The sequence below is a fragment of the Dama dama genome, chromosome 9, assembly GCF_033118175.1.
Source record: "Dama dama isolate Ldn47 chromosome 9, ASM3311817v1, whole genome shotgun sequence".
Taxonomy (NCBI): domain Eukaryota; kingdom Metazoa; phylum Chordata; class Mammalia; order Artiodactyla; family Cervidae; genus Dama; species Dama dama.
In genome coordinates this window covers 43,437,510-43,458,839 of record NC_083689.1, presented here as the reverse complement: position 1 = coordinate 43,458,839, position 21,330 = coordinate 43,437,510, and the positions used below count along the sequence as shown (strand labels likewise).

Here is a 21,330-nt window from a genome sequence, read left to right as displayed (position 1 = left end):
TAAATGTCAAAATTAATTGAATAGTGATTTTGTTATGGAAAGGGGGATAAGATAAGGACTGTAAGCTGATTCTATGATAATTTGCTTTCAGAATGAGAAAACTGAAGAAGTATAAAATGACAGACTGTATTTCCCATTCTGATAGATTTTTGCCCAACTTACCAAGACTCCCATTTCAAAACATGTTTCATTCCATCCTCCTCTACCATGCCTTTGGTCAAAGTTTTTCTTCTTGACTGATTGTGAAATTTTAGTATAGGAGTCTTAAAATGAGGTGATTGTTTCTAGTGTGTTTATTTATATACCCCGAGCCAGGTGTGAGCCAGGTGTGTTTTTCTTCAGTCCAAAAGAGGTAGAAAAAATATTTTCCAGTGTTAGCTCAAGATGACGTTTATAGAAGTTTCTAATGTCTATTTGTCTCTATAATTGAAAATTGTTATGCTAAACATGACAAAAGAATAAAATATGGAAAATATAGATATTAATACAAGAAGCAGGCAGAAACAAGCTATTTTTAAGAAAAACATAAATCAAAAAGCAAGAAAGAAGTTGAAAGCAGGGCCAAATTGTGCAAGAGATCTTAAAATGGGGGATTCTCCTTGTATTTTCTTAAAGTAACAATTCAGTTCAGTTCAGTCTCTCAGTCGTGTCCAACTCTTTGTGACCCCATGAACCACTGCACTCCAGGCCTCCCTGTCCATCACCAACTCCCAGAGCCCACCCAAACCCATGTCCATTGAGTCAGTGATGCCATCCAACCATCTCATCTGTCTTCCCCTTCTCCTCCTGTCCTCAATCTTTCCAAGCATCAGGGTCTTTTCCAATGAGTCAGCTCTTCACATCAGGTGGCCAAAGTATTGGAGTTTCAGCTTCAGCATCAGTCCTTCCAATGAACACCCAAGACTGATCTCATTTAGGATGGACTGGTTGATCTCCTTGCAGTCCAAGAGACCCTCAAGAGTCTTCTCCAACACCACAGTTCAAAAGTAACAATTAAGCTATTGCACATGGGTGAAAGGAGAAATAATAAAGATTGTATTCTATAGTTGAGATTGTGAAAGACTTTGAAATCCAGACGAAGAGACTAGAAATATTGACGGTTATGAATAAGACTGTTTTAAAATATCATATCTAACTGTGTAGAATTGATTGAGTAAGAAAAAAAGTGATAAGCAGATATAAGAATCGATAAATGAGGTGTAGCCGGGTGTCATGATCTTTGCCTTTAATCATTCAAACTAAGCATGAACCACCAACCAGAGGAATGGATACCACACGCAAAGCACTCAAGGTCTTCCTTCTGCTGGTCCATGGCCTATCTAATAGCCTCTGCCTCTGCCCCCACAAGCTGATTCATTACCCTGCCATACTGAGCAATTTGCAATCTCCTGTCTTCAGTTAGCTATATCTTTTCTTATTCCTCTACCAGAATATTCTCTCCAACATCTATCACCTGAAAATCATCTCCACAGTTTTCAAAATTCAGCACTGATCTGTAACATACAAACTCCCCCTTGACTCTGACTCACCTCCACTCTCCATGCTGACACGATTTATTTTGTGTCACTGCTATACTCTAAACGTACTTCTATCATATTAATAGAAAGTATAAGACTCTACTGACCTAATTTTAGTCCTACCCAATCATAAGCTACTTCTTAAACTGAAGGGTCATGCTTTACTGATATTTAATGTAATTTTTATGATGTCTGAGGCATAATAATTCAATAACAGCTTGATGAAGAAATGAATGCATTTTCAGGTGTCCTGTTTCCCACAGTCTGATTCTTTTTAAAAAAAAAAAAAAATTCTGTACAGAAAATATAAGAAAAATAAATTACGGTCAGATAAACAGAGCTGAGAGGGAGAGCTGAACTGCATATATAGGAAAAAAGCAAAACCCAATGAGCCAAAACAATGTGACAGGGAAGCCCTTAACCACTTACAGTGATAGCATGAGTCTAAAGCTGGAGAAAGCACCTACTCCTCCGTGTTTCTTGTCCCTTTATGGAATGGCATCACTGTTGAGGGTGCCCTAAAAAAAGTAGCTCCTGCAATTTCATGATCCTAAAACCAAGGGGAGGGAGAGAAGAAAAGGACAAGGTATGGAAAAATAGAGCACTGAATCAGAGTGGAAGAAGTCTTAAAGTTTTCCCCTTCTCCCCCTACAAGGAGGCATTGGCAGAAGTACCTGAAGAAGTGCTCAGTTACTCAGTCCTGTCTGACTCTTTGTGACCCTACGGACCATAGTCCATCAGGCTCCTGTGTCTATCGGATTTTCAAGGCAAGAATACTTGAGTGGGTTGCCATTTCCTTCTCCAGGGGAACTTCCCAACCTAGGGATAGAATCAGCATCTCCTGTGCCTCCTGCTTTGGTAGGCAGACTCTTTATCACTGAGCCACATGAGGAAAGCCTCTTTCCAAAGCTTCAGACAAACAGACCTAGCATGAAGATGCCCAGGACATAAATACCAATGTATCTAAGAACATGACTAGCCACAGGAGCTTGAGTCTGACTGCAGCCTTTCAGAGATCGCAGTGCACTGGCTATGCAGCGAGTCTCATGTGGAGGTGGTAGATTTTCCCATGAAGCCTGCTAGGCAAAGATTTTGTAACTGCCTAAATTTAGGGTTGAAGAATAACATCTATCAGCAGAGGGATGGATAAAGAAGATGTGGTACATATACATAATGGAATATTGGCATAGCCAGAATCAGCTCCTCTGTTACCTGTGCTATTGTGCCACTCAGCCTTTGTTCATTACCTCAACTGCCTGCTTGTAGAAAGCTTTGGGACAGCCTAAAATATCATAATTCTGTCCTGTCTCCATTTGGAGAAATTCAGTGTAAGACATAAGTTTTTCTGATCTAGCATATTTTCCATATGCTATGTTCCTTCGTGGCTACTCTATTGGGCTTCCCTGGCAGCTCAGACAGTAAAGAATCTGCCTACAATGTGGGAGAACTGGGTTCAATCCTTGGGTTGGGAAGACCCCTTAGAAGAGGGCATGGCAACCCACTCCAGTATTCTTGCCTGGAGAATCCCCATGAACAGAGGTGCCTGGTGGGCTACAGTCCACAGGGTCGCAAAGAGTCGGACATGACTGAGTGACTGACAGCACAGCACTATTGGTGAAAATTCAGTTTCAGTGATTGTAGATTTCTCAGTTCATGTGTTTAAAAAACAGATTGGAAGTGCTCTCCTGAGTAAAGTTCCTGGCCTAAGGTGTAATCAAGTGCCCTCTACCCAAGAAGATTTGTATTCTTGCTGACCTTTAAGTTTCAGTAAAATAAATTACATCCTATAAGAAGAAAAAAAAAAAAAAAGAGAGAGAGAGAGACCATAATGTCATTAGAATTAAGAAAGAATAGATCTCTAGAAAATATAACATTTCTTCTCAATGAAATCCAATCAATAAAGCAAACCCTCCCTTTGTTTTGGTTAAATTGTGCATTTGTGTGTGCTTAGTCACTCAGTCATCTCTGATTCTTTGTGACCCCACGGACTGTAGCCTGCCAGGCTTCTCTGTCCATGGAATTCTCCAGGCAAGAATACTAGAGTGGGTTGCCATTTCCTCCTCCAGGGGATCTTCCCAAACCAGGGATCAAATTTGTGATTCTGGGATCTCCTGCATTGGCAGGCAGATTCTTCACCACTAGAGCCATTTTTCGAAAATGGCAGAGAGCTCCAGAGTTGAAAAGCTTGTAGTGGTTCCCTATTTAATGAAAGTTTCCTTATGGTAATTCACATGAGTAAATTTTTACAGAAAGCTGAATCATGTTGAATTGAAGTGCTCTAATTGAGCTGTGGAGTTGTATTGATGTGGAATTGAGTGTGTCTATATCTATTTATCTGTTGTCTATCATCATAATCATCTATAGTGTTTCTGTAAAAGCACAATTAACTCAAAAAATATTAGCCATCTAAACAAGTCAATGACAATGGTTTATACCTATGAAGAATAGCATAAATTACTCTATTCCCTTATTTGATAGGCAAACCTGAGTGCAGATAGCTTATCTGTCTCATCAGAAACCACTGTTATTTAACTGATAGATCAAATCCAGCAATAATAGAAACCAAAAACTTGCTACCTCAGTAACCTTTATAAACCCCTTCAAGATCCAAGTGTATTCAATTAAGACTGAACAGACAATCCTTACTTACTATTATGGCTATTTTGTTCTGTTTGAAATTTTCACATCTTCAGGAGGTTCATTACACAGCATTTTCTTAGTTGTGTGTTTACATGTCTAACCCAGAGCCTGACCAGAAGATGACAGGCTTCAAAATGGTGTCTATCAAAGAGTCATATTTCCAACAGAAGCCAACCATGAGGAAACTTTTAGTGGTAATGAGAATTATGACAGAAGGGGATCCTAAAAAGGGGAAGTTGGCAATATCACAAAAAGGCCATGGCTTGTTTACAGTTAAAAGTCTTCTGGGGAAAACCTGTGTCCCCAACAGACAATTAGTCAAGGCACTAATTCTGAGGATCATCCTCAGACAGGATACACTTATTTCCCAACTGTGAGATTTTCCTTTCTTTCTTGAATATTGTTTTGGGACCTTATATTTGCTTAAGGAAATAGAAGTTATCAGACTTGCCCAGTATAAAATAAATAAATAAATAAAAATAGCCTACTTCTGGGTATTTTTCTTTCTTTTTTCCAATTACAAGAGGTAGTGGTGGTGGTTTAGTCACTAAGTTATGTCCCCTTCTTGCGACCCCATGGACTGTAGACTGCCAGGCTCCTCTCTCCATGGGATTCTCCAGTCAAGAATACTGTAGTGGGTTACCATTTCCTTCTCCAGGGGATCTTCCAGACCCAGGAATTGAACCCAGGTTTCATGCATTGCAGGCAGATTCTTTACTGACTGAGCTACGAGGGACACCCCCAATTGCAAGAGAGATCAATAGAGCAGTTTTCTTCCTTCTGAATATTGGGTTCAATGAACCATATAACTTGCTCTCTGAGCATCTGTCCTTGTTAAGCATTAATAATTTTGAAATTAACTTGCAAAGTATTAATAACTTTAAAATTAAGATCATCTGAAGATATGTCTAGATCTGACATTTTTGTGAGATTATGAATTTTTTTTAAAAAATCTATTTTTCAAATCTCAGTCTCAAAACATATTTATTTTTAATTGCAGTATAGTAATTGCATTATCATATTAGTTTCAGGTATACAATGTCACTAGTGACTCAAAGTTTATATACATTTTACTCAATTTAATTTTATTATAAAATATTGATTATATTTTCTGTAATATACCACTTCAGTATTCTTACCTTGAGAACCCCATGAACAGTATAAAGAGGACAGAAAGATAGGACACTGAAAGATGAACTCCTCAGGTCGGTAGGTGCCCAATATGCTGCTGGAGAAAAGTGGAGAAATAACTCCAGAAATAATGAAGAGACAGAGCCAAAGAGAAAACAATGCCCAGTTGTGGGTGTGACTGGTGATGGAAGTAAAGTTGGATGCTGTAAAGAACAATACTGCATAGGAACCTGAAATGTTAGTCCGTGAATCAAGGTAAATTGCAAGTGGTCAAACAGGAGATGGCAAGCATGAACGTCAATGTTTTAGGAATCATTGAAATAAAATGGACTAAAATGGGCAAGTTTAATTCAGATGATCATTTTATCTACTACTGTGGGCAAGAATCCCTTAGAAAAAAATGGAGTAGCCCTTATAGTCAACAAGAGTCCAAAATGCAGTACTTAGGTGCAATCTCAAAAATGACAGAATGATCTCTGTTTGTTTCCAAGGCAAACCATTCAATATCACAGTAATCCAAGTCTGTGCCCAACCACTAATGCCAAAGAAGCTGAAGTTGAGCGGTTCTATGAAGACCTACGAGACCTTCTAAAACTAACACCAATAAAAGATGTCCCTTTCATCATAGGGGACTGCAATGCAAAAGTGGGAAGTCAAGAAATACCTGGAGTAACAGGCAAATTTGGCCTTGGAGTACAAAATGAAGCAGGGCAAAGGCTAATAGAGTTTTGCCAAGAGAACACATTGGTCATAGCAAACACCCTCTTCCAACAACACAGGAGAAGACTCTACACATGGACATCACCAGATGGTCAATACTGAAATCAGATTGATTATATTCTTTGCAGCCAAAGATGGAGAAGCTCTATAAAGTCACCAAAAGAAGACCAGGAGCTGACTGTGGCTCAGATCATGAACTCTTTATTGCCAAATTCAGATTTAAACTGAAGAAAGTAGGGAAAACCACTAGACCATTCAGCTATGACCTAAATCAAATCCCTTACAATTATACAGTGGAAGTGACAAATAGATTCAAGGGATTAGATCCTGAAGAACTATGAATGTAGGTTTGTGACATTGTACAGGAGACAGGGAGCAAGACCATCCCCAGAAAAAGAAATGCAAAAGGCAAAATGGCTGTCTGAGGAGGCCTTACAAATAGCTGAGAAAAGAAGAGAAGCTAAAGTCAAAGGAGAAGAGGAAAGATACACCCATCTGAATGCAGAGTTCCAAAGAATAGCAAGGAGAGGTAAGAAAGCCTTCCTTAATGATCAATGCAAAGAAATAGAGGAAAACAATAGAATGGGAAAGACTAGAGATCTCTTCAAGAAAATTAGAGATACCAAGGGTCATTTCATGCAAATATGGGCACAATAAAGGACAGAAATGATATGGACCTAACAGAAGCAGAAGATATTAAGAAGAGGTGGCAAGAATACACAAGGAAACTATACAATAGCATCTTAATGACTCAGATAATGATGGTAACATAACCAGGTAACATTTTTCACAGAACCCAGATAACCCAGGTAACATTTTTCACAGAACAAAACAAAAACTTTACAATTTCATATGGAAACACAAAATACCCTGAATAGTCAAAGCAATCTTGAGAAAGAAAAACAAAACTGGAGGAATCAACTTCCTGACTTCAGACTATGCTACAAAGCTACAGTCATCAAGACAGTGTGGTACTGGCACAAAAACAGAAATTTAGACAAAGGGAACAAAATAGAAAGCCGGGAGATAAACCCATCCACCCATGGGCATGTTATCTTTAACTATGGAGGCAAGAATATAGAATGGAGAAAAGACAGCCTTTTCAATACATGGTATAGGAAAAACTGGACAGCTATGTGTAAAACAATGAAATTAGAACACTTCTTAACACCATACACAAAAACGTATTCAAAATTGTTTAAAGACTTAAATTTTATGACCAGAAACTATAAAACTCTTAGAGGACAACACAGGCAATGCACTCTGACATAAACTGCAGCAATATCCTCTTTTACCCACCTCTTGAGGAATGGAAATGAAAACAAAACTAAACAAGTGGGCCTTGCTGTGCTTAGTCACTCAGTCATGTCTGACTCTTCGTGACCCAATGGATTGTAGCTCGCCAGGTTCCTCTGTCCGTGGGGATGCTTCAGGCACAAATACTGGAATGATTGCCATTTCCTTCTCCAGGGAATCGTCCCAACCCAGGGATCCAACCTAGGCCTCCCACATTGCAGGTGGATTCTTTACTGTCTGAGCCACAATTAAACTTAAAAGCTTTTGCACAATTGAGGAAACTATAAACAGGATGAAAAGGCAGCCCTCAGAATGGGAGAAAATAACTGCAAACAAAGGAACTGATAAGGAATTAATTTCAAAATATATAAGCGGTTCATATAGCTTAATATCAGAAAAACAAACAATTCAATCAAAAAATGGGGAGAAGATATAAACAGACATTTCTCCAAAAAAGACATACAGATGGCCAATAAACAAGTGAAAACATGCTCCACATCATTCACTATTAGAGAAGTGCAAATCAAAACTACCATGAGGCATCACTTCACAACAATGAAATGGTCATCATCAAAAAATCTACAACAATAAATGCTGGAGAAGATGTGTAGATAAGGGAACCATCTTGCACTGGTGGTAATGTAAATTGGTACAGCCACTATGGAGAACAGAATGGAGATTCCTTAGAAAAAGAGACTAGATATAAAACTACCATATGATTCAACACTCCCACTACTGGACATATACTGTGAGAAAGTGAAGTTGAAAGTGAAGCTATCACTTCTTGGCCTTTTGGCTAAGATCAAGTGTAGAAAGTGAAGCTGCTTAGTCGTGTCCGACTCTTTACAACCCCATGGACTGTAGCCTACCAGGCTACTCTATCCATGGGATTTTCCAGGAAAGAGTACTGGAATGGGTTGCCATTTCCTTCTCCAGAGAATCTTCTGGACCCAGGGATTGAACCCAGGTCTCCCACATTGTAAGCAGATGCTTTACCTTCTGAACCACCAGGGAAGTGAAAAAGACACACGTACCCCACAATGTTCACTGCAGCACTATTTACAATAACTAGGCAATCAGAACAACCTAGATGTCCATTGACAGGTGAATAGATAAGATGTTATACATATATGCAGTGGAATGTTAGTCATAAAAAGGAATTTGAGTTGATTGTAGTGAGGTGGATGAACTTAGAGCCATTAGAACTATTATACGGAGTGAAGTTAGTCAGAAAAGTAAAAACAAATACCATATATTAACACATATATATGTTCAGTTCAGTCGCTCAGTCGTGTCCAACTCTTTGGGACCCCATGAACCGCAGCACACCAGGCTTCCCTGTCCATCACCAACTCCCGGAGTCTACCCAAACCCATGTCCATCGAGTCAGTGATGACATCCAGCCATCTCATCCTCTGTCATCCCCTTCTCCTCCTGCCCCCAATCCTTCCCAGCATCAGGGTCTTTTCCAATGAGTCAACTCTTCGCATGAGGTGGCCAAAGTATTGGAGTTTCAGCTTCAACATCAGTCCTTCCAATGAACACCCAGGACTGATCTCCTTTAGGATGGACTGGTTGGATCTCCTTGCAGTCCAAGGGGCTCTCAAGAGTCTTCTCCAACACCACAGTTCAAAAGCATCAATTCTTCAGCCCTCAGCTTTCTTTATAGTCCAACTCTCACATCCATACATGACCACTGGAAAAACCATAGCCTTGACTAGACAGACCTTTGTTGGCAAAGTAATGTCTCTGCTTTTTAATATGCTGTCTAGGTTGGTCACAGCTTTTCTTCCAAGGAGCAAGTGTCTTTTCATTTCATGGTTGAAATCACCATCTGCAGTGATTTTGGAGCCCAAAAAGATAAAGTCTGTCACAGTTTCCGTTGTTTCCCCATCTATTTCCCATGAAGTGATGGGACCAGGTGTCATAATCTTAGTTTTCTGAATGCTGAGTTTTAAGCCAACTTTTTCACTCTCCTCTTTCACTTTCATCAAGAGGCTCTTTAGCTCTCCTTCACTTTCTGCCATAAGGGTGGTGTCATCTGCATATCTGAGTTTATTGATATTTCTCCCGGCTATCTTGATTCCAGCTTGTGCTTCTTCCAGCCCAGCCTTTCTCATGATGCACTCTGCATATAAGTTAAATAAGCAGGGTGACAATATACAGCCTTGACATACTCCTTTCCCTATTTGGAACCAGTGTGTTGTTCCATGTCCAGTTCTAACTGTTTCTTCTTGACCTGCATACCGATTTCTCAGGAGGCAGGTCAGGTGGTCTGGTATTCCCATCTCTTTGAGAATTTTCTACAGTTTATTGTGATCCACACAGTCAAAGTCTTTGGCACAGTCAATAAAGCAGGAGTAGAAGTAGGGTCAGCTAAAGTTAACCCCTTCTATTAGTGTATTCCTCATTACAGAAAGGGAAAACTCGGATAATTCCATTTAAGGACACAAAACTTAGGTTTTTATTTAGATTTTAAGGTTTTATTCAACTAAAGGAGAAGATATTTATCATCCATAGTGAAAAATAATCATCAGATTACATGATTGAAATACACTAAGTGTGATTAGCATTAATTAAAAATTAACTCTTAAGAGCTTATGTGACCTGAAAAAGCTGCCCAGTATACACAGTGTATAGGGGATGCTCCTACACCAGACCATGACTTTAAGACCAGGCGAGTACCTATATTACCTAACTTATAGGACGAAACTGCAGATATTCAAACAAAATGAGAAGATAGAGTAATTATGTTCCAAACAAAAAAACAAAATAAAACCCCAGGGGGGGGAATGTCATGAAATGGATATAATTCATTTGATAGTGTTCAAAGTAATCATCATATGGATGCTCACCAAACTGAGAAGAATTGAGACCTTCAACAAAGAGTTAGAAAATATTTTTAAAAAATCAATCAGAGCTACATAATACAATAAATGAAAAGAAAAATAAATCCTTAAAGGAAATCAATAGCAGAATAGACAATACAGAAGAATGAATAAGTGATCTGGAAGACTAGTGAAAATCACCCAATCAAAACAATAAAAAGAAAAAGGAATTTTAAAAACAGTTTAAGGGACCTCTGAGGTAATACCAGGCATACTTATATTCACATTATAGGAGTTCAAAAAGGAGAAGATAGAGAGAAAGGAGCAGAAAACTTATTTGAAGAAACAATGACTGAATTTAAAGCACTGTACTCCAATAAAAGTTTATTTTAAAAAAGGAAGAAATAGTTGCTGAAAACTCCTTTAACATGGGAAAGAAAACAAGCATCCAGGTCCAGCAAGTAAGAAAGTCTCAAACAAGATGAACCCGAAGAGATCTTGACCAAGACATATCACAGTTAAAGTGGTGAAAGTTAGAAAGAAAAACTTAAAGGAAGCAAGAGAAAAATAACTAATAACATACAAGAGAACTCTCATAAGGCTACCAGCTGTCTTTCAGTACAAACTTTGCAAGCCAGAAAGAAATGGCAGGATATATTTAATGTACTAAAAGGGAAAAAAAGAATACTCTACTTAGCAAAGTTATCATAAAATTGAAGGAGAGATCAGGAGTTTTCCAGATAAGGAAAAGCTAAAGGAGTTAATCATCACTAACCACTCTTACAATAAATATTAAAGGTTCTTCTTTCAGCTTAAAAGGAAAGGCTATAATAAGAAAAAAGAAAATATATGAAAGGAAAAATCTCATTGGTAAGAGAAAATACATCATAAAGGCAGTGGATTGGCCACTTACAAAGCTAAAAAGGAAAAATAGTAAAATTAACTGTAACTAGTAAGTACTTAGCAGCAGCAGCAGCAGCAGTAAGTACTTAAGGTATATTCAAACTAAAAAGATGTAAAATATGCTATTGAAAACAAAAAAAGTGAGGAGAGGAGTAAAACTGCAGGGCTTTTGGAATGCATTCAACCTTAAGCAACTGTATGCTTAAACTGCTGTACGTATAGGTCGATTTATATGGACCTCATGATAACCACACACAAAAACCTACAACAAACACACAGAAAACAAGTAACAAAATGATAGCAAGTCCACACCTTTCAATAATCACTTTAAATGTAAATGAATGAACTAAATGCTCTAATCAAAAGACATAGGGTGACTGAACAGATTTTTTTAAAAGATCCATTTATATGCAGTCTATAAGGGACTTACTTTAAATACAAAGACATATGCAGACTAAAAGTGAAAGAATGGAAAAAGTTATTCACATATGTAGTTAAAAGAGAATTAGAGTAGCAATACTCATGTCAGACAAAATAGACTTTAAAACAAGGACTGTAGCAAAGGACAAAGAATAGCATTACATAATGATAAAGAGGTCAATCTGAAAAAAGGATGTGATGTTCATAAATACTAACTCTCCCGATACAGGAGCACCTGAATATATAAAGCAAAGAAATATTAATGGATATAAAGGGAAAAGTTGAGAGTTATGCAATAATAGTGTTTGTGTGTGCTTAGTCACTCAGTAGTGTCTGACTGTTTGTGACCCCATGGACTATAGCCCAGCAGGCTTCTTTGCCCATGGGCATTCTCCAGGCAAGAATCCTGGAGTGGTTGCCATGCCCTCCTCCAGGGGATCTTCCCAACCCAGGGATCGAACCCAGGTCTCCCACATTGTAGGTGAATTCTTATTCTTTAGCCACCAGGGAAGCAATAATAATAGGGAACATTAATACCCCACTTACATCAATCAACTAATCATCCAAAGAGAAGATCAATAAGAAAATATTGACTTTAAGTGATATATTAACCAGATTGTCTTAATAAATATATACAAAATAGTTTACCTAAAAACTGCATAGTAGTTTACATGTTAGGCCACAAAACAAGTCTCAGTAAATTTAAGAGGATTAAAATCACATCTAACATCTTTTCTGACCACAACACTATGAAACTAGAAATAATTATGAAAACAAAACTGGAAAAAACATGAACATGTGAAGATTAAACAACATTCTACTGAACAATTAATGGATCAGCAAAGAAACTAAAGAGGAAATTTTTTAAATGCCTTGAGGCAATAAAAATGGAGACACAATTTTCCAAAATCTATGGAATGTAGAGTATTTTTGCCAACTATAGGCTGTACAACCTAATGTTTGCTACAGTGCAGTGAAATAGAGATTTTAATACTATGTGTTTGTACAAAATTTCTCAGAATCAAGGTGCAAAAGTCTTAATTTTCAGAAAAGGAATGTTATAAGCAAAGATTTTTCAGAATGAAGTTATAGGTAAAAAAAATCAGTGTTGTAGCATAAATAATAAAATGAATTTTGTTAAGCTTTCATCTGGAAAATGAGTTTCCAAATTATAAAAATATGTTTATATATATGAACTGTAGGGGTCTAAATGTAAAAAAAGAAAGTATATTATTGTATATTTTAAAAAGTGAAATAATCAACAACAGCATTAAGAAGTGCATGGTTATACTAACAACAATAGTGTTTTTCTTTATATGGCTTTGCAATCTGTAGAATAGTCCATGGCTATGCTTTTTCTTAGGAATCAGAGTCCGATGTTAGTTCAAAGTGGTTCAGTTGGTTCAACTACAACATAATAAAATCAAGTTTCTGCTTCTGCTTTATTCTCCACCTTTAATGTGTGGCTTTTGTCTTCATGCTATTTATGCAACTCTGTATATGTCTACCACATTTTAAGTGGATAGAGTATAGGTGAAGTAAAAGAATTTGCTTTATGACAGCTTGCCCATGGTTCATCCATCTTAGATACATCCTTGCAAAAAAGTAAGCCATACATCTATCTAGAGAAACATAAAGGGTAAGAGATTGAATATATTATTCAAAAATTTTTAAATGGCTAATTTAAAATATTTCTTGAATATTTTTAAGAAATATATTTCTTATAAAATATCTAATTAAACCTCAAATGCTGCATATATAATATATTTTGGAGAAAAGACATGAGCCAAAGGATTTATGTTACTACTGTGTATTTGTAAGGTTGGGACTAGACACATACATTCCATAGTATATTACAGAATGTTTTAGAAGAAATTAATCAAAAGGAAATGGGAAAAAATAGTTTTAAAACATTATGTGATTTTCTTTAACCACAAAAATTCGGTGTTTATCGTAGTAGTGCTTTAAACAATTTTTTGACAATCATGTAAACTTTATTACCAGAATCTTCCCTAGAACTTTTCTTAGTGCTTCCTTGACCTCTTTGTTCCTCAGAGTATAAATAAGAGGATTCAGCATGGGGGTCACCACTGTGTAGAAGAGAGAGACAAACTTTCCCTGATCTTTGTATGTACTTTTGACTGACTGCAGGTACATGAACATGATGGTTCCATAGAACATGATGACAACTGTCACATGGGAGGAACAGGTCCCAAAAACTTTCTTTCTTCCAGTAGCTGATTTGATCTTCAAAACTGCTTGGGTAATGTAACCATAGGAGACTAGGATGAAGGAGATAGGCACAACAAGGAAGAGGATACTAGCCACAAAGAGCTCAGCCTCATTGAAGGTGGTATCCACACAAGCCAACTTGATAAGTACAGGGACTTCGCAGATAAAATGATCCACTTGGTGATGCCCACATAAAGGTAGCTGCAGGGTGAGAGTGGACTGTACCAGGGTGGTGGCCACTCCACTAAGCCACGCTAAAGATATCAGGGCCATGCAGAGATGAGGATGCATCAGGAGAGCATAGTGGAGGGGACGGCAGATGGCCACATAGCGATCATAGGACATCACAGCCAGAAGGACACACTCAGTAGATCCAAAAGCAAGAGAGACATAGAGCTGAACCATGCAGCCACCATAGGTAATGGTTTTCATGGGATCCTGCAAGTTTACCAGGAGCTGAGGAATAACACTGCTAGTAAAGCAGAGGTCCAGGAAAGAGAGATGAGAAAGGAAAAAATACATTGGTGTATGAAGTTTGGGTTCCAGATGAGATATCAGAATGATGGTGGTGTTCCCCAAAATGGTTAGTAAATATAAGATCAAGATGACCACAAAGAGAGCCGTCTGTAACTGAGGATAATCAGAAAACCCTAACAGGATAAAACCTGTTATGTTTCCCTCATTGGTGCTCTTCACCATCCCCATGTGCAAAGTATGTTCCAGAAAGTTAAGTCATAGCTGAGAAAGATTATATATTACATAAGGTCAGATAAATGATAATGTCATCTCTCCCCAAAGTTATATGTGAAATGCTTAGACCTCATATCTATTTTCCTATTGTGTGCATTCTAAATAAATACAGTGCGTACTCTCTCAATGGTATAGGTGTCTTCTGATGCTCTGCAAGATAGAAAAGAAGAGATGTTTTTTTAATGATCAAGCTATAGTAATTAAAACAGTATTGTATTGGCATGAAGGTAAACGTGTAGATCGATGGAGCAGGATAGAGAACCTAGAGATAAATGCTTGCATGTAAACAAGTCATCTTCAACAAAGAGACCAGGAATACACAATGTAGAAAGGGCAGTCTCTTCAATAAGCAGTTCAGGGAAAACTGAATATCCATATGCAAAAGAATAAAATTGAACCCCTAGCTTACACCATATACATAAATCAACTTAGATTAAAGATTTGAATGTATAGTCTGAAACTGAAACTCCTAGAAGAAACATGGAGGAAAACCTTGAAGGTATTGGTCTTGGCGATGATTTTAAAGACATAAGACCAAACCACAGGCAACAAAAGCAAAAATCTCTGGAAGGGGAGAAAATATATAAAATTATACATAACATCCAAGATATGTAAGAGATTCAAATGTCTACAAGAACAACAACAAAAGAGATGACCAAAAAAAGTGAACAAAGAACTTGAACAGACATTTCTCAAAACAAGACATACAAATGTCCAGTAAGCATATGAAAAAGTGTTCAACATCACTAATCATCAGGGTAATGCAAATAAACCCACAATGAGATATCACCTCATACCTGTAAGGATGGCTGTTATCAAAAACAAAAAACAAAAAACAGATGACAACAAATGTTGGAAAGATTATGGAGAAATTAGAATCCTTGTACAGTATTAGTGAGAATGAAAAACAGAATCAATGTTCCTCAAAATATTATAACTATCATGGTCCAACATTCCCACTTCTGGGTATACACCCAAAAGAATAGAAATTTGGATCTTTAAGTGATAACTTCATTCCTGTGTTTATTGCAGCATTATTCACAACAGCCAACCTAAGTGTCCATCTAATAACGGGAGAAAGATATGATATATTATTCAGCTTTAACTAATGGAGTATTATTAGCATGTTGATAAAATATTATGAATAAATAAAGAAGATACAGTATATTCCGTGCATGCGTGCTAAGTCCATTCAGTTGTGTCTTACTCTGTGCGACCCCATGGACTGTAGCCTGCCAGGCTCCTCTGTCCTTGGGAATCCTCCAGGCAAGAATGCTGGCAGGGTTGCCATGCCCTCCTCCAGGGGAGCTTCCTGTGTGTCTTACACCCCCTGCACTGGCAGGCAGGTTCTTTACCACTAGTGCCACCTGGGAAGCCCTTTATGGTATTTTAGTCAACTTTAATTAATGGAGTATTATTAGAATATTGATGAAATATTATTTAGCCTTAAAAAGGAAACAAGTCTTACAATGTGCAACAACATGGATGTACTTTGAGGACAGTATACTATGTAAAATAGGTCAGACACAAATGGACAAACACCCCTCTTATATGTAACATGTAAAACAGTCAGCCGTATAGAAACATAAAATGGTGATGGCCAGAGGATGGGAGGAGGAGGAAACAGGGAGGTGCTCAATGGTTTAAAAATTGCAGCTATACAATATAAGTTCTAAAGAGCTGATGTCCAACATATTGCTTATAATTAACAATATTATATCATGTACTTAACATTTGGTACCAGGGTAAATCGTGTTATGTGTTCCTACCACACATTGACACAAAAAGCAAAAGAACACAAGGAAACTTTTGGAGACGACGTATAAATGTATTACCTAGATTGTGGTGACTGTATCATGGGTCCACACATATGTCCGGACACATGAACTTATATATGTTAAATAAACTGTGAATTTACTTATATATCAGTTCTACCTCAATAAAGCTGTAAAAAAGAAGCACCATCATCTGTTCTAGGAAATTAATTTTATTATCATTTCCATCCAACCAAATGTACCTCCTCTATATTGATGTCTCTCTAGTCACATGAAGGGGAAACTCAGTTACTCAGTTAATTTCAACTAGAGAAAAAAGCAGGTTTATTAAAGCAACTTTCAATAAAGTGAGAATAAGGCCATTTTTAATCACCCCAAAAGAGTGGAAATTAGTTGTAACATTATGTAATTTTTAAATATACCAGATGAGACTGGTATTAATTAAAAATCAACTACTCAGAGCTATATGCTCAGTCAAAAGAGCATATGTATTTAGTATTTAAGGCAACATATGAATCTATTTCTTATGATCAACCAGTTAATTCTATACTCTTACTTATCTTTCTTTTTCTTTCCCTAGTGTTTGTTTATGTGCTTTTGAAAAATTGCTCATTCTCTTTTTTTCAGAGACCCAGGATCCTCCAGGCTCCAAAAAGTCTTTAGGAAATGAAATGCTAGCCATATGCTTTTTTATTTCTTTTTCCTATAATCATGTGCATATTTGTTATCAACTCAAAGTGTGAGTGCAAAACGTAATTCATATTTTGAAAGCAAGTTTTTAAGGGTAAATAAACATTCTTTATTATCCTTATGGTAGCAAGCATACTTTACTACCATACACTCCAAAAAAAAGCTTTGTTTTTAACTATCTGGGAAACTTGATAATGGATAAATATATTTTTGCATTTGACTAAGTGGTATATGTGTCTACTCACAACAGTTTGTGAGATTCATGAGGCCAGGAGTCATATAAAATATGACTTTTCTGTCTCTAACCCTTAGAGTGGTCAGCACAAAGTAGCCTTTCAAAAATTATTCAGCAGTTCACTCATATTATATCCACCATATTATACCTCTTTCTTTTTCCCTAGGGAAACTAATATATCTTTAGTCAACTAGTAGATAGTAGATATGACTACCAAATGAATGATCAGAACTTACCAACCTTCCCTCAAATTAGAAATGTCTCAAACATATATGGCTCCACTATCTATTTGAACATGGCTTTATCAAAAGCATGAGGCTGAGAAAGTGGATTGTAATGTCATAAAGTGAAAAGTGAAGTCACTTAGTCGTGTCCGACTCTTAGCGACCCCATGGATTGTATCCCACCAGGCTCCTCCGTCCATGGGCTTTTCCAGGCAAGAGCACTGGAGTGGGTTGCCATTTCCTTCTCCAATGCATGAAAGTGAAAAGTGAAAGTGAAGTTGCTCAGTCGCCTCTGACTGTTAGCGACCCCATGGACTGCTGCCTACCAGACTCCTCCGTCCATGGGATTTTCCAGGCAAGAGTCCTGGAGTGGGTTGCCATTGCCTTCTCCATGTAGTGTCATAACTAGGGATCAAATCCACACATGGCCCTCTTCTTGATTTTTATGAACTCTATCCCAGTCTTGTAACTACAAAATTGAAGCACTCTGACTTATCTATTTCATCTTTTTCTCATCCTTTCTCAGTAGGAAATACCATAAACTTTATGTTTAATACTAAAGCAAATGATCCCTTTTCAAATATTTTTAGTAGATATTATGCAGTATTAACTATTATTAGTTCTGTATCACTTCAGATCAGTGCCCTCCAAAATGTCTACCTTCCACTTCACTGGCAATATTCCAATTCATTGACTTTTTATTTGCATAGTAAACAATTACTACTTCAGTTTACATTTTCTTTCATCTGAACCTTTGAAAACTTCACAATAAACATGAGTGAGTGGACTTACAGGGAACAGAAGCAGTGTCCAAACACCTTCCAAATGTACATTGCTAAGTTCACGGGAAGCAATTAATTCCAATTATAGATATCACTGACTTGGACTCATTAAGTAACAGTACTTTTCTGAGCAAGTAAAATATCTTTATTGCTCATTAAGAACACATTATGCATTACTAAACATGAAAGTTTCAAAACAAGTTGTGAAAAACATTTTTAAGATGTAAATATTGACCATGAATGCAGTATTTCCACTTCTCTCTTTAAAACTAGTAGCTTAAACACAAATGGCAGAAAATAGAAAGTGAATACTATTCTAAGCAGGAACAGTTCTAAAAGTTATGAAATGCTTATAAACCTATATTATATATTCCACATATTATGTGCCTGATATGTTGAAATTTAACAAAATCACATGAACAGAGAGTGAAACTCTCTTCACTAAGCACCATTCTATGTAGGTCTCATCTTGGACAAACAAAGTATAAAATATAGAGGGCCATGAAAACGTATATCGTACTGAAAGTATAGCCCATATAAGGGATGGCTCCATAGCTGGGAAGATTAGCTAGTTTCATAATTGAGTGACAGGGTCAAATATCAAGTTGAGCTGGGCATGTTCCAGAGTAGAGATTACATTAAGGGAAGAAATGACTGAAAACTATATATCTTGAGTGAACATTCAAGATGCCCTCTGTACTTTCCCATCAAACGATTGAAGGACAGAACACAAATTCTAAATTACCAACATTTAATTCTCCCTCTAATATTCTAAAAATACCATTAAAATAGCACCAGGGGCTGGGGTGGGAAGATGGAAAATACAAGACAAAATGATTCTGCTGTATTTGGGAAAAGACAAGTCTCGATCACTGTATACATCAAAAGATGATGGATATGTAAGAAGTATAAAACACGGAACCTAGTGTTTGAGAGTGAAAGTTGTTCAGTCGAGTTGGACTCTTTGCAACCCCATGGACTCTGCTGCTGCTGCTAAATTGCTTCAGTCATGTCCAACTCTGTGTGACCCCGTAGACAGCAGCCCACCAGGCTCCTCTGTCCCTGGGATTCTCCAGACAAGAATACTGGAGTGGGTTGCCATTTCCTTCTCTACCATTGAATTCTACAGTCCATGAAATTCTCCAGGCCAGAATACTGGATTGGGTAGCTGTTCCCTTCTCCAGGGGATCTTCCCAACTCAGGAATCGAACCCAGGTCTCCCACATTGCAGGCTGATTCTTTACCAACTGAGCCACCAGGTAAGCCCAAGAATACTGAAGTGGGTAGCCTGTCCCTTCACCAGTGGATCTTCTGGACCCAGGAATAGACTGGGATCTCCTGCACTGCAGGTGCCTTTCTTTACCAGCTGAGCTACCAGGGAAGCCTAAGATTTATGTTTTTCAAAATAAAATGCAACAACAACAACAAAAATCAAAGACAAAGAAAAACAATGAAGTAAAGGTCTCTAAGAGACAAAAGTTACATGAAGAACATATATACTTGAAGAAGAATTTCTCCAAGAAACAAGGTAAATGTTTAGGAAGTAAAATGTACTCCTCCTCACTCTCTAAGAATTTAAGACAACCTGTAGCTACAAAACAAAGATTCAAATCAACAGTAGTTTTTAAAAGAGGGACTGGCTGAATCATGTGAAAAAATCAGGAAAATGTATAACGTTTGCTGCCTAAATTATATTTCACAAAGAAATTTTCATACAAAACAGCAAATGGAGGCTAGATTGTAAACAATTTTTATGCTTTATTATAAAACTGCTGATCATCTGTTGTGCAAAATACCATCATTAAAACTTTTAATTAAAGTGGAAATATACTTGTAAACAAAGACACATTTCTGATTCCCAGGTGGCACAGTGGTAAAGAATCCGCCTGCCAATTCAGGAGACATAGGAGACTTGGGTTCATTCCCTGGCTTGGGTAGATCCCCTGGAGTAGAAAATGGCAACCCACTCCAGTATTCTTACCTGAAAAATTCCATGGACAAAGGAGCCTGTCAGTCTACAGGACATGGGGTCACAAAGAATAGGGCATGACTGAGCATGCAAGCAATATCATGTGAAGAACCAGGCTGTGTAATTGGGACTAAATAAATCATGCTAATAATCATTCCTTCCACCAATACCTAAGGAGTATCTCTCAAGTTTCAGCCAAACTTCCCCTCCAGCTCCCCGTGCAAATGTTGACTGTCTGCTTTGCAGTTATGTTTCTTCTTTCTGTGCAACCCACTCTTCCTTGGGCTCCCCACATGCTATGATATGGGCCTTAAATGATTGTATGAAACTAACTTTTGGATTTGATAGCTGCCTCCTAACATGGGCACTCTTGGTCCCTTTGTTTTGAACCAATCCACCGTGACAAGGGACATCCCATGGGACAGTTCTCTAAACCCTTGAAGATAATGCCCTCTTGTATTCCAACAGATGCTACCACCTTTAAGACCACTGATTATTTGTGCTACCCTCAGAAAATGACATAATCAGTGTTGTCTTGAATTGTCACCCAATCAATGTTGTTACCTGCAGCCCAACCCATCTGCCTTACACAACCATCTACAGGTATTTTCATCCTCAGGAAATGAGATATTCATAATTCACGTTGTCTTGGGTGTACCTACAGGATAACTAAAGTATAGAAAACTTCTGGATGTTTTCATATTACAGAGAGTCTATCCTGACTATAACATAAGCATTGAGAGCTCCTCCTCTTTGTGCTGGACATACACATAGCACCTCACACGTACCTGGAGCTCCTCCATCCCTCAAGAACCTGCTATCTGCTGAGACTTCATCTCTAGTGTATATCCCCAATTTGTTTCTCTTGATTGAGTCATTAGAAATACCTCCTGTATTAAATGTTTTAAACTCTCATATTGTGCTTCTCTAACACTGAAAGTTTTTTCTCTTTGAAAGTAGTCTGGCATCCATTATTTCACTCTGTGATTATAGGGTGTGAGTTCAAATTTTGTCCTACTTTTTAGCCCATGAACTATTATTCTCCTTAAAATACTTTCCAGTATATAAAAGTTGCTATGACTCACTCAATCTTCTACTCAATTTTGGTAAACTCTTTGTACATTTCTAAAATCCAACAACAAAAAATTAAAAAAATTAAATTTTATATGTAAATATACTAAACAATAAAAATTGGGTTCAAATGTCCTTTCAGTAGAA

The 21,330-nt window shown here is 37.4% G+C and overlaps 1 protein-coding gene across 1 annotated transcript; it reads right to left on the bottom strand.

The window, feature by feature from the left end:
• Window positions 1-13,438: 13,438 nt before the first annotated feature.
• On the bottom strand, window positions 13,439-14,392 carry LOC133062827 (olfactory receptor 2G2-like). Its single transcript, XM_061152194.1, has one exon. It carries the CDS (start codon window positions 14,390-14,392, stop codon window positions 13,439-13,441), a length of 954 nt encoding a protein of 317 aa, XP_061008177.1.
• Between the last annotated feature and the right edge of the window lie 6,938 nt (window positions 14,393-21,330).